General features: G+C 36.6%; 1 protein-coding gene across 1 annotated transcript in view; it reads left to right on the top strand.

Moving 5' to 3' along the window:
* ANKRD31 (ankyrin repeat domain 31) overlaps positions 1–13,224 on the top strand; it is a 132,115-nt gene that overhangs the window by 69,544 nt on the left and 49,347 nt on the right. Inside the window, exons 17-19 of the mRNA XM_036849202.1 lie at positions 3,352–3,494; positions 9,267–9,429; positions 11,534–11,649. Coding sequence (XP_036705097.1) covers positions 3,352–3,494; positions 9,267–9,429; positions 11,534–11,649 — 422 coding nt within the window. The remainder of the gene's footprint in view (positions 1–3,351; positions 3,495–9,266; positions 9,430–11,533; positions 11,650–13,224) is intronic.

Here is a 13,224-nt window from a genome sequence, read left to right as displayed (position 1 = left end):
GTTTTACTTCACTCCTAAGGAAATCTTGTATCGCTATAAACTCTCTTAGAACTGCTGTTCCTGCATCCCATAGATTTTGGATCATTGTGTTTTCATTTTCATTTGTCTCTAGGTATTTGTTGTTTTTTCCTTTGATTTCTTCAGTGATCCGTTGGTTGTTTAGTAGTATATTGTTTAGCTTGCACGTGTTTGTGTTTTTTGCAGTTTTGTTCTTGTAGTTGATTTCTAGTCTCATAGTATTGTGGTCAGAAAAGATGCTCAACATGATTTCAGTTTTCTTATATCTACCAGTTCTTGTTTTGTGGCCTAGCATGTGACCTATCCTGGAGACTATTCCTTATGCACTTGAAAAGAATGTGTATTCCGCTGCTTTTGGATGGAATGTTTTGTATATATCAATTAAGTTCATCTGGTATAATGTGTCATTTAAGGCCAGTTTTTCCTTATTGATTTTCTGTCTGGATGATCTGTCCATTGATGAAAGTGGGGTGTTAAAATCCCCTACTGTGTTACTGTCAATTTCTCCCTTTATGTCTGTTAATATTTGCTTTATGTATTTAGGTGGCCCTATATTGGGTGCAAATATATTTAAAATCATTATACCTTCTTCTTGGTTTGATTCCTTGATCATTATGTGATGTCCTTCTTTGTCTCTTATAACAGTTTTTGTTTTAAAGTCTATTTTGCCTGATACAGATATTGTTACCCCAGTTTGCTTTTTGTTTCCATTTTCATGGAATACCTTTTTCCATCCCCTCACTTTCAGTCTGTGTGTGTCTTTAGATCTCAAGTGAGTCTCTTGTAGGCAGCATATATATGGGTCTTGTTCTTGTATCCATTCAGCCACTCTGTGTCTTTTGATTGGAGCACTTAGTCCATTTACATTTAAAGTAATTGTTGATATGTTTGTACTTATTGCCATTGTAGTCATGGTTTGGGAGTTGTTTTTGTAATTCTTTTTTATTCCTTTCTTCTTTTGTTCTCTTCTCTTGTGATTTTATGATTATCTTTAACGTTATGTTTGGTTTCTATTCTGTTATTTTGCATGTGGCTCTATTATAGATTTTTGATTTATGGTTACCATGAGTTTTATTTATATATATGTGTGTATATATATATATATATGATTATTTTAACTTGCTGATCTCTTAATTTCAGATGCATTTTAACAACCCTGCATTTTTACTCTCCTCACCTCACAATTAATGTTTTCAACATCATATTTTTCATGTATTTGTTTTGTATATTCCTTAACTGCTTATTGTGGATATAGATGATTTTACTACTTTTGTCTTTTAACCTTCCTAATAGTTTTGTACCCAGTTGACTTACTACCTTTACTGTATATTTGCCTTTACCGATGAACTTTTTCTTTTGTGATATTCATGTTTCCAGTTGTGGCCTTTTCCTTTTTGCTTAGAGGAGTCCCTTTAACATTTCGCATAAAGCTGGTTTGGTGGTGCTGAACTCTTAGCTCTTGCTTGTCTGTACAACTTTTGATATCATCATCAAATTTGAATAAGAGCCTGGCTGGGTAGAGTATTTTTGGTTGTACATTTTTCCCTTTCATCACTTTAAATATATGCTGCCAGTACCTTCTGACCTCCATAGTTCTGTTGTAAAGTCAGCTGAAAGCCTTATAGGAGTTCCCTTGTATGTTATTTGTTGCTTTTCCCTTTCTGCTCTTAATATTCTCTCTTCATCTTTAAATTTTTCCATTTAAATCACAGTGTATCTTAATGTGGTCCTCTTTATGTTGATCCTGTTTGGGACTGTCTGTGCTTCCTGGACCTGGATGTCTCTTTCCTTTCCCAGGTTAGGGGAGTTTTCAGATTATTATGTTTTTAAATATGCTTTCCATCCCTTTCTCTCTCTCTTCTTCTTCTGGGACTCCTATAATGAAAATGTTGGTACACTTGATATTGTCCCAGAGAGCTCTTAAACTGTCCTCACGTCTTGATTTCCACTACTCTGTCTTCCAGCTTGCTGATTCGTTCCTATATATGTCATTTAGTGTACTGTTAATTCCTTTTACTGTATTTTTCATTTCAGTTATTGTATTCTTCATCTGTTTGGGTGTTCTCTTTGTTAAAAACTTCTAACTTCTCTGTTCATCCATTCTTATCCAAAGTTCTTTTGTTATCCTTACAGTCATTACCTTGAACTCTTTCTCAGGTAGATTTCCTATCTCCACTTAGTTCTTCTTCTGAGGTTTTATCTTGTTCCTTTGTTTTGAACATGTTCCTCTGTTGTCTCATTTTGCCTAACTAGTCATTTCTGTATATCTGGTAGGCTTGTTACATATCCCAACCTTGGAGAAGTAGCCTTTTATAGGAAATGTCTTAAGCTTCCAGGAGTTCACTCCCCTCTGATCACTAGAGCTGTACGTTCTAGGGGTGCCCCCTAGGTGGGCTGCATGGGTCCTTCTGTTGTGGCAGGCTGACTACTGTGTGTGGTCTCATAGGCTTGGCTGGCTCACAGTATGGTTGGTTGCCAGGCCCTGCTTTGTGTGGAGGGTGCTGGCCCCTGGTTGGTGGGGCTAGGTCACAAGGTGGCTGGCTGCTGAACCCCAGGGAACCCCAGGGCTAGTGCTGGCTCACTGATGGGCAGAGTCTGGGTATAGGAGATCCCAGGGCTGGTGCCCATCTGCCAGTGGGTGAAGCTAGTTCTTGGGGCCAGTGCCAGCCCACTGGCGAGCAGAGCCAGGTCCTGGGGACTGGCTTCAAGACCCAGGGGTCCCAGAGCTCGTGTTGGACTGCTGGTGAGTGGGACCAGTTCCTGATACAGGTGGCTGTGGGGTTCAGTGTGTCCTAAAGTTTGTGTTGGCCTACTGCTAGGCAGAGCTTGGACCCAGCTGGTCCTAGGGTTGGTGCTGGCCTGCCCTTGGGTAGGCTGACTCCTGCCACAGGAGATGTGGGGCTGTAGTTGTCCTGGGGCTGGTGTCAACCCACTGTGGGTGAGGCTGTTCTCGAGGCTAGAGCAGCCTTGCTGGTGCACAGACCTGGGGCCCAAGGGTTTCTCGGCTGGTGCCTGCCCACTGGTGGGTGGAACTGGGTGCCAGGGTCTCTGACTACAGGGCCCTGTACGTCCTGGGTCTAGTGTTTGTGCACTGGTGGGCGGGTCTGGATCCTGGGCCCTCTGGTGGACAGGGCCGTGTCCAGGGGCAGCTCTGGGCTCAGGGATCTTAAGGTAGCCTGTTTTCAATATTATTTCTTGTCTAGTACTTAGTACATACATTTGAATCAATAGAGATAATAATTCCATTAGTGCAAATAAACTTACTAATGAATATACTACTTGAATACTGGTTTGTAAGCAGCTTGTTTTGTTTTTTCTTTTTTCCTTTTTTAGGTTGGACACCACTTCATGAGGCAGCTAGTACGGGATGTAATGATATAATTGTAGAGTTGTTAAAAGCTGGTGCTAATGTTAATTGTGAAAATGTAGATGGAATTCTGCCCTTACATGATGCTGTTGCAAACAACCATTTAAAGGTATAGTGCACATCAGATTAGGTTCCTATTTCTTTTTCTTTAAAAAGTGAGTGAAGACAGTGAAGCTATTTTAAATTGCAAACTAAAGTGATTCCTTAAAACAAATGATTTTTAAAAACTGCTTAAAAGTACAAATGAATATGATATTACATATAGATTAGAAAACCAGTGTATTTCCTAATGAATCATTTTTCCATTGTCTCTTCATCATGTAATTCATGTAAGTGAGAATAAAATGAAAGGGCTAGAAGTAAACACAGCCTATTAGTATAATACATTCCAATTTTAATTGCGTTAAATGCTTTGCTGTTGTGTATAAAAGAGTCTATATAGTGATGATATATGTGACAGCCAGATGTTTTTTAAACTCAAAATTTCTCAGTGGGTTTGAAGTTTCAAAGAAATGGGTAAAAGCTCAAGTTGCTTGTTTCCTTGGGGGTTCTTGTATTCTTTTCTCCTTTGGTTTTTTTTTTTTTTTTTTCAGATAGCTATGGTAAAAATATCACAAGAGAAAATTACCAGGGTAATTATTTCAGTTAACACTGAATTTCAAATCTAGACTTTAAAATTCTCCAGATTTTTAAACTCATCTTTTTTGTTTGACAAACCTTAGGAGATTTGTCAGTAGGCAATATAGACTTCAGGAATAATTATTGGCTTTGAAAAATAGTTAAGGAAACTACCAGCAACAACAACAACAATATAAAACCAAGGTTCATATAAAAAATTCCTTAGATCTCTCACTAAAACTGCTTTATCTGTCTCTAGGTATTTTTAATAGCCTGGTAGTTTTTATTTAATTTTATGAAAATATATCCCCACTGTTTTCAGTCTAAATATAGTTATGTGAAAGAATAGTATTGAATTTATGATTTGCAGAGATAAGAGAGATAAACTAAAGATTAAGAATAATACCAAATGGGTGGGCTAATGTCCAGGGAGGCTTCTTTTGATCAAAGAAGCTCTTTGACCTTTAAGATATTTAAATTAAAGAAGAATTGACAAAGTCTCAAAGTTATGTGGTCATGCAATGGAAGAAAGCAAACAGGAAGAGTCATTGAAGTGATGAATTTACTGGTTATATGTACAGGGAAAAGGTTACTTAAAGTGAAACCACTTAAATAAGGGCCAAAATTTCATAGTAGGAAAATTAGGATTTTAGACATTATCCTGAAAAATGCAATATAAACAAAATAAGGGGTTTCCCAATACCACCCCTATACTTGGAAATTTGTTAGAAGGTGTTACAGAGCTCAGCATATGATTGTACTCATAGCTAAGATTTATTACAGCAGTATGGTAAGGATACACAGGGAGATCATCAGAGAAAAAGGTGGAGTCTGGAGGTATCCATGTGCAGGCTGTACTAGGCACTCTTCCTCATGAGAGGTCACATACAGTTTGCTTTTCCCTCAGCAGTGAAAATGTAACAACGTAATTGCAATGTTTCTGTCCAGGGAAGCTCATTAGAAACTCAGTGCTCAAGATTTATATTGAGGGCTGGTCATGTAGGCACCCTCTGCCTAGCACATAGCAAGATTCCAGACTCCCAGAAGTATAAACCACATTGCTTGTGTAGACAGTTTAAGCACAGAGAGCCACTCTTATCAATTAGGGAAAGTTTTATATCAGTGTAGTGCACTGTTTACCAGCCAAGTTCACAGATGCCAGCCTCAGACCAACCTAGCAAACAGCCTTTCTAGATAGCAGTTTTAGGCCTGCTATGTTAACTCTTTTCTAAATAGTATTATATTTAGTTTCTAATTGAAATAATACTGATTTCTGGAACAGCAAAAACAGAATAATGTATGTTTTCTTGGCCTAGCTTTTCTGGCAAAATAGTATGACAGCACATAGGACATCCTTTATCTCACAGTTGGTTTTTTGCATCATGACCTCAGGGAAGGTATTTTTTTCAAAAATTCTGAGAGGTACCACAAGTTTTCCCTAGGTCCTGTGTTAATCCATTCATATTCAAAATTTTTCTTTTTTTTAGGTTAACAGTTTTACCTCTAAGTTTCTCATTTATCAGTTGCTTCACAGGTGCTTCAAGCATTTCTACAATATTATTTTAATATATGACTTCAGGAAATCCTACATCTTTACATTTTGACTTTGTAATCAATTTGTAGTGTATTTCCATTTTATTGTTGGCTATTTACAATATCAGGGACCAGTGGTAAATTGACCAAAACTCAAGAGAAAGATGTTGACTTGATGGATGGGAAAAAATGCCATATTATTGAGCAGTGAGGGATGTTTGATTAGATCAAATTTTGTAAGTAGCCTTCATAAGTGAGAATTTTCCTATTTTGAAGACTGTAGCTTCCCTCATAGAAATTTGGTAACTTCAAGGGTTAGAGAAAATAATTACTCAGATGTAGAGGGTCTTCTGTAAAGATAAATGCCAAGAACTGAAAATTCACCACAGGAAATAGCAAAAAGGGAGCTTGACAAAACACCGAACTGGATTTTAGAGAACTTGAGTTCTAGGCCTAGTTCTGCTGCTTGAAAAAGATAATGATATCTTTACCCTTGAAATAAGGAATTTGATCTAGAGCTGTACTGTCCTATACTGTAGCCACTAACCACATGTGGCTATTTAAATTTAAATTACTTAAAATTAATTGAATTAAAAGATTCAATTCTTGGACTTCCCTGGCGGTCCAGTGGTTAAGACTTCACCTTCCAATGTAGGGGTTGCAGGGTTTTATCCCTGGTCGGCAAGCTAAGATCCCACATGCCTCGTGGCCAAAAAACCAAAACATAAAACAGAAGCAATATTGTAACAAATTCAATAAAGACTTTTAAAATGGTCCGCATCAAAAAAAAAAAAATCTTAAAAAAAAAAAATTCAGGGATTTCTCTGGTGGCCCAGTGGGTTAAGATTCTGCCCTCCCAATGTAGGGGGCCTGGGTTTGATCCCTTGTCAGGGAACTAGATCCCGCATGCATGCCGCAACTAAGATTTTGCATGCCGCGACTAAGAGTCCTCAACTAAAAGATCCCACACACTGCAATGAAGGTCCAGCCTGCGGCAACAAAGAACCCTACTGCAGCAACTAAGACCCGGAGCAGCCAAAATAAATAAATAAAAAAAATTTTTTTTTGAAAGTTTCAATTCTTCGGTTGCATTAGCCACATTTGAAGTACTCAATAGCTACATGTGACAGTGGCTTCCACGTTAGACAGTATAGATTAAAACATTTCCATCATCAAAGAAAACTCTGTTGAACAGCTCTGGTCTAGAGCAAGGGTTGGTAAATATTTCCTACAGAGGGCTAGATAATCAACAGTTTAGGTTTTCTGGGCCACACAGTCTCTATTGCAACTACTCAACTGCTGTTCTAGTGCAAAAGCAACCCTAGACAACATGTAAATGAGTGGGTTTGACTGTGTGCCAATAAAACTTAATTTACAAAGTCAGGCAGCAGACTGGATTCGGTCCATGGGCCATAGTTTGCTATTGCTTTATCTAGAGAATTACTGACGTTCTTTTACCTAAGTGGTGATAAAGACAAAGTTTGCTTTTGGAACAACCTTCCACATCTCTGTTGCCTTTACTTTAAGGAGAAATATTCTATTTAAAAAGAAGGAGGTAGTATTTTTAATGATATTTTAATGCCTTTGGTACTGATATATTGCCAGCATCTTTCTTCATATCTTCATTAACTTTCCCTCCATGTGACAGTTCTTCTATCATTGACTCATTTTATTTCTGACTCACTTTCTCCCCTTTTGTCCCTATTTCTTTATTTTGAGGTAGGATATTGATAGATGATCTAGGAAGATTAATAAGGGGGAGCAAGAAAGGTAAATATATGGTACTGTAGACCTACTAAGTATCAATTCTATAACACCCTGTATATTTAATTCCTAATTTTCTCTCTGACATGACTACATGCAAAGTTATTCAACATCTTATTTTCTTTTTCAACTTTCAATTTAAAAAAAATCTTAATTTCTTTTTTAAGTTATCTTCCAAGATGGTCATGTATTCTGCATTGTAAAATGTGGAGAATAAAAAGATAAGGAAAAGAAGAATAAGAGGAAAAGATTTTTTTTAAAGATAAAATGTGGGTGGGAATGGGTACCCACTTTTGTACAAGATGGGATAGCAGGGATAAGATATTTCCTCACACCTTAAAAACTAGAAAAGTGAGCAAAATATATGAAATAACAGTTTGGAGACATTAGACAACATGCAGCAGAGGGCAGTGATCCCTGAGAGGATGGAAACAAATGAGACGAACTGTATGATTGCCCCACCTCATGGACTAGGAGGAGTTTCCAGGCAGAAGCCTAGGGAGGAAGAAAGCAAATAGCCTTATGATCTCAATGAGTTGAGAAGACTGTTTGGAGTTCAAAACGCCAACAGCTAAAATTTGTGGGGCAAAATACCAGACAGAATATATCTGCACAGAGAGAATTCTCCAGAAATTTAAAGGGGAATCCCCTCAATTCCTTGGCTGATCTACAAATGTGCGTAAGGAAACTACACGAGATTAGGCAAAGAGCCAGCAGGCTGGAGATTACACAGGGCTAAATAGGGGAGTGTTTTCCTTAAGCCCCACCATGTGCCAAATACTTTACACGGGTTCACATTTAAGCCTCATAGGTGAGAGAAATGAGGTTCAGATGGTAAATAACTTGCCCAAGGACATAGCTAGTAAGTAGCAGGAGTGAGTTTTGTATGCTTGACTTTAAAACAAATATATTTTCCTTTAGGCTGGGCTAACTCTAGGCTGATAGAACAAAGAAGGAGCTATCCTTATTATTTCTGCTGGCCCGTTTGCTCCTAAGTTTTTCTGCTTTTCCATACCTGGACACAAGTTGAAAGAGAAAAGCTACTAGCACATATGCATATCTTTACTTTAACAAAATACTGACCATTTTTCCTAAACAAAAGGTTTTTCAATGGTTTGAGTCATTTGCCTTGTGCAGATGGAATCACTGTTTTTTACTAGTTGACTTATACTGTCAACTAATTAGTGACAATCTTTAACTTCGATGAATTATAAACTTCTAATACACAACTTTGAGTTATTCAAATTTGTTAAACACAAATTTGAGTTATTTGAGTTATTCAGGGAAGCATTATTTATATTAGAAACTTTTGCCCCCAAAATGTCACAACATTTATCTTTGACCTCAGTTTTCTCTTCTTTAAAAGGTGGGGTTGGAGTAGATTATTTTTGTTTCTTTTTAATCTTATTAACATTCTGTGAATATGTCATCTATTTAGGAAACATATTTGCATAGAAAATATTAGAATGGACATTAGGTTCCCAGGCTAGCTTATAAAACCTCCTAAACAAGTAACATACCTGAAATATAGTTCAAATGAAACTTTATTCAACTATGTCTGATGACAATTTATAATACAGTGTATAATTTAATGTAGTCCTGAAATGATCCTTGCTCCCTTCTCCACCCTGTCTTCCAGCAGCTTAGAGGAGGACAAAAGGCTGTGTTAAAAAGATAGAGTAAATCCTTTTGCACATCAGTCTACCAAAGTCTGCCTCTTCAGCGATGAAGGCAGCATATCTGGTACTTTCATGTCATCGTGTTTGGTTCTTCTGTGAGGACAGATCAGGCCAAATCAGTGGAGCAGTTTACAGTTGTCATATCAAATTTAATCAAGATTTTCTTGGTCAGCGTTTGAAAACTTTTTTTGATATCTTTTAATACTTGATATTGGTGTCTTGTAATGAGAGCAGGAATTATTGATCTTAGGTGTCTGTAGAGATAACTTTGGAAAAATACCTTTTAGGCAGCTGAGATTCTGCTACAACATGGAGCAAACCCTAATCAAAAGGATCAAAAGCAGAAGACTGCTTTGGATGAAGCAGATGATAAAAACATGAAAGAGCTGCTAAAATCTTATGGTGCTATTGAGACTGACAATAGAGATGAGAGTAATGCTGTAGTCACTGGTATGTATGTCAGTGGTGCTTGCTATTTTATAAAGGTGTGTGCCTCTGCTTAGAAAAAGAAAATCTTAAGATTTGTGTAAATTGTTTCATAACTAGGGATAAATGTTTTGTATGTTTATTAAACTCTTGAAAAGCATCATTTATTTTTAGAAATAGCATTTCCAAACTTGGTTTAATTTATAGATTATATGGTCCTGTTGTATTGGAATTATATGTTGAAACAAAACACATATCATTCATTAAACAAACATTAATCTCTCATAACATTGGACCTGAGATAGAGATGTTACTGAAACTATGCAGATTGGTTTACTTGTAGTGGAGTCGGAAAAGAATGACATTATACTAAAGTCTTTGAAACTAAGATTCCATTACTTCAAAATTTGTAATGATGCCAACTTTTCAAGACAAACTTTCTAATGCTAGAATATGAATTTGTTAAGCAAATATATTATGCTTATATATGTATGTGAGTGTATGTGTAATATATTACAATGGAAAGAATATTTCAAGGGAATATACAGTCAGGTAAAATTTTGTGAGCCATTTTTAGCAGTAGTTTGCACTTAAATAATATAATGAGTTATCTATAAGAAATAAGCATTTAATCCTGCCATTTGTGGCAACATGGGTGAACCTGGAGGATGTTATGCTAAGTGAAATAAGCATAGAAAGACACAGAAACCCTTTATGGTGTCACTTATATGTGGAACCTAAAAAAGTCAAGCTTAAAGAACCAGGTAGGTAGTTGAATGGTGGTTGCCAAGGGCTTGGGGGTGATGGGGGGGAGATGGGGAAATGTTGGTCAAAGAATACAAACTTTCACTTATAAGATGAATTAGTTCTGGGGAGCTAATATATAAGATGATGATTATAGTTTATAATAATAAATTGTACACTTAAAATTTGCCAAGAGAGTAAATCTTAAATGTTCTCACCAACACACACACACACACACACACGGTGACAATGTCAGGTGATGGATGTGTTAAAAAAAAAAAAAAAGAAAGAAGCATTTAGTGAACACTAATTGAGAAAACATACATTTGTTGAGCACCTGCCATAAAAACCAGGCACTTGCCCAAGAAGAGCTTCCAGTCTTGTGAGGAGATAAACCAGAAAACAGGCAGTTAAACACAATTTGGGGAGTGTTGAGGAGAGGGAATTGTCCTTCCTTTTCCTTCATGCTTGAGCCTTGACTCATAGAAGAAGAAAGCCGGGAACTTATCTGTCCTCTCTATGAGGGAGAATATTGGGAAGAGAACCCCCATGACTCACTTTTCCCCCAGCCTACCACAACCTTACCAACTGTTTGTTTTCAAGGGAGGAATCATTGTTACTGATATGATCGGTGAGAGGCAAGGATAAGCATTGTGTCCTATTTTGCTAGTGAGCTAGATCACATGTAGGTCAAAGTCAAGAGACTGACACACAAATCTTCTTTTCTTTGCCTGCTACCATATGCTAAGTCCATAGGGTCAGGGACTTTCTTAGAGCCCCAGGCGTGTCTCTTTCCCTCTTCACAGCCATATTTGGAGTTATTGGGCACTCTTGTTATAAAGTGCTATATCTAATCCCACTTTTCTGTTGTTTCTTGTATATACCTTTCCTTCATCAGGTTCCCCAACAGAATGAGGGATATAGGGTACCCATATATGGAGAAAGAGAATCCAAAATGGGAGAAGGTTCAGAGAGAATTCTACAGAGACAATGAATTATAGTCATAGTATTTAAGAGCATGGACTTGAAGTCAGATCTGGTTTCAGTACTAGCTATGTGACTTTAGGCAACTTCTTGAATCCCTCTAAGCTTCACGTTCCTCTTCTGTAAAATAGATGTAATTAATTACCTACTTCATGGGCTCATATGAAGATTAAATAAGATGATTCAGGAAAAGAGTTCGATGTCCAGCATGTGATAAGTATTCAGCAAATGTTAGCTGTAGTTAGTCAATTGATAATAAATAATGAGGTGCTGACCAACATTAAGATATCATAGTAATTATAGACTTAATTTATCCTTCCCATTCCTGTCACCATTACAATTGATAAAATGATGCTAAATTTTTGCACATTCTTATATTTTCTAATTTTATGTTTTAAAGTAAAAATTCCTGCTATCCGGGCAAAAAGACATAAACAGTGTTTTTGTGATGACTGCAAAACTGTTGATACACGTTCTGTTTCACACCAAGAAAAAACAAAAGAAAACCTTGCCATGGTGAGTGAAGTTGAAATCCTTTTGTTCTTCAGCCTAGAAAATGCCATTCTTTGGGCCAGCCAGCCATTGGCTGTTGGCAGCACTCTTTCCATTTTAAGGACATACAAGTTGAAAATGTTTTTTGTCATAAGAAAATAATGCAGCATAATTGAACAGAATGAACCAAGAAAATATGGTATATAGTTAACTCTCCATTATCTGCATTGAACACAGAATTATAGTTTAGCTGCTATCCTTTCCACCTAGATTGGGTTTTTTGGCTACTTCTTATCCGACAGACAGTGCCACTGTCATAGTGTGTCTTCACCCACCCACTTCCAAAAAGTATCTAGGATACATACTAGGTAGAAAAGACCCTGGAACCCAGACAGAGAAGAGAAAAGAAACCTGGTTTAACCAACGTGGATCCCACATGGTTTATAGTGATAGTGTTTGCTATATGTGAAATCCCTCATGTAAACATATATTTTTGAAAAAAAAAAAAACATAGTAGTCGCACATATATTAATATATAAGATGGATATTCTTAGTTTGATTAAAATATACAGCTTACTAGACACTAACTTCTTAAGCAAAGTAGCATCCTCAATGAAATATTATTTTGAATAAGACTATGTATGTTGATTAGATTTCCCTTACATATTTTTTGTTAGTGTAGAGGGGAAAATATTATTCATTGAACCTAAACTATGATTAATCAACTATTTTATACCTTAAATATTTTGAATGGTATTCAAACTAAATTGTATTTGCCTCAGCATTTAAAAAATATTTTACATTGTTCCTGGTATCTCTTGTAATGAATGAAAAGTTAATTGTCAATCTAATTGTCATTCCCTTGTAGATAATGTCTTTTAAGCTTACAGTTTTTAAGATTTTTCTTTTATATTCTGCAGTTTCACTAGGTTATGTCTAAATGTGGATGTGTTTTTAATTAATTATTCTAAGGACTAGACATGCTCCTTTAATCTGAAGACACATTTCTCATTTGTATTTTGGAAACTCTCAGCCCTTATATCTTTGAATATTACCTCTCTCCCATTCTCAGTATCTCCTTTTTTGGAACTCATATTTAGATGGCTGTTAGACCAGTCTCCATATGTCTTTTTCATATTTTCCATCTCTTTAACTCTCTGCACTATATTCTGGGCAATAGCCTTTGATCTCCGATTTTCTACCCAAAGCCTTGGGTGGGTGACAAGTAGAATTTTTTCTAATCCTTATTTAAACTAAAGGACACCCACTCAAGGTCACTAGCTTTATGAGGGGACTCCATTCTAACTCCTTCTTCATGTGGCCCTGAGGCCTTATCTTCTGTTCCTTTGTAGGACCCTGATCCCTAATATCTATGTTTGTTCCAGATCCCTCATGGGCTGCTACTAGCTTCATTTTATTTCTCTTTCTTTTTCCAATCTTAGCTGGGGACAGGTGGTTAAAGTTTATTGTATTTTGTCTAATGTGTTTTTCCAACTGTTTGGAGTAGACTGGAGTCCTTATGTATCAGCTCAGTTCACCATATTGACCATTAGTATCTTTAAGGTATATTTTCATGTAAAGATTAAAACATTATGGAAA

The sequence above is a fragment of the Balaenoptera musculus genome, chromosome 3 (assembly GCF_009873245.2).
Source record: "Balaenoptera musculus isolate JJ_BM4_2016_0621 chromosome 3, mBalMus1.pri.v3, whole genome shotgun sequence".
Taxonomy (NCBI): Eukaryota; Metazoa; Chordata; class Mammalia; order Artiodactyla; family Balaenopteridae; genus Balaenoptera; species Balaenoptera musculus.
This window is presented reverse-complemented; position numbering and strand designations above follow the sequence as displayed.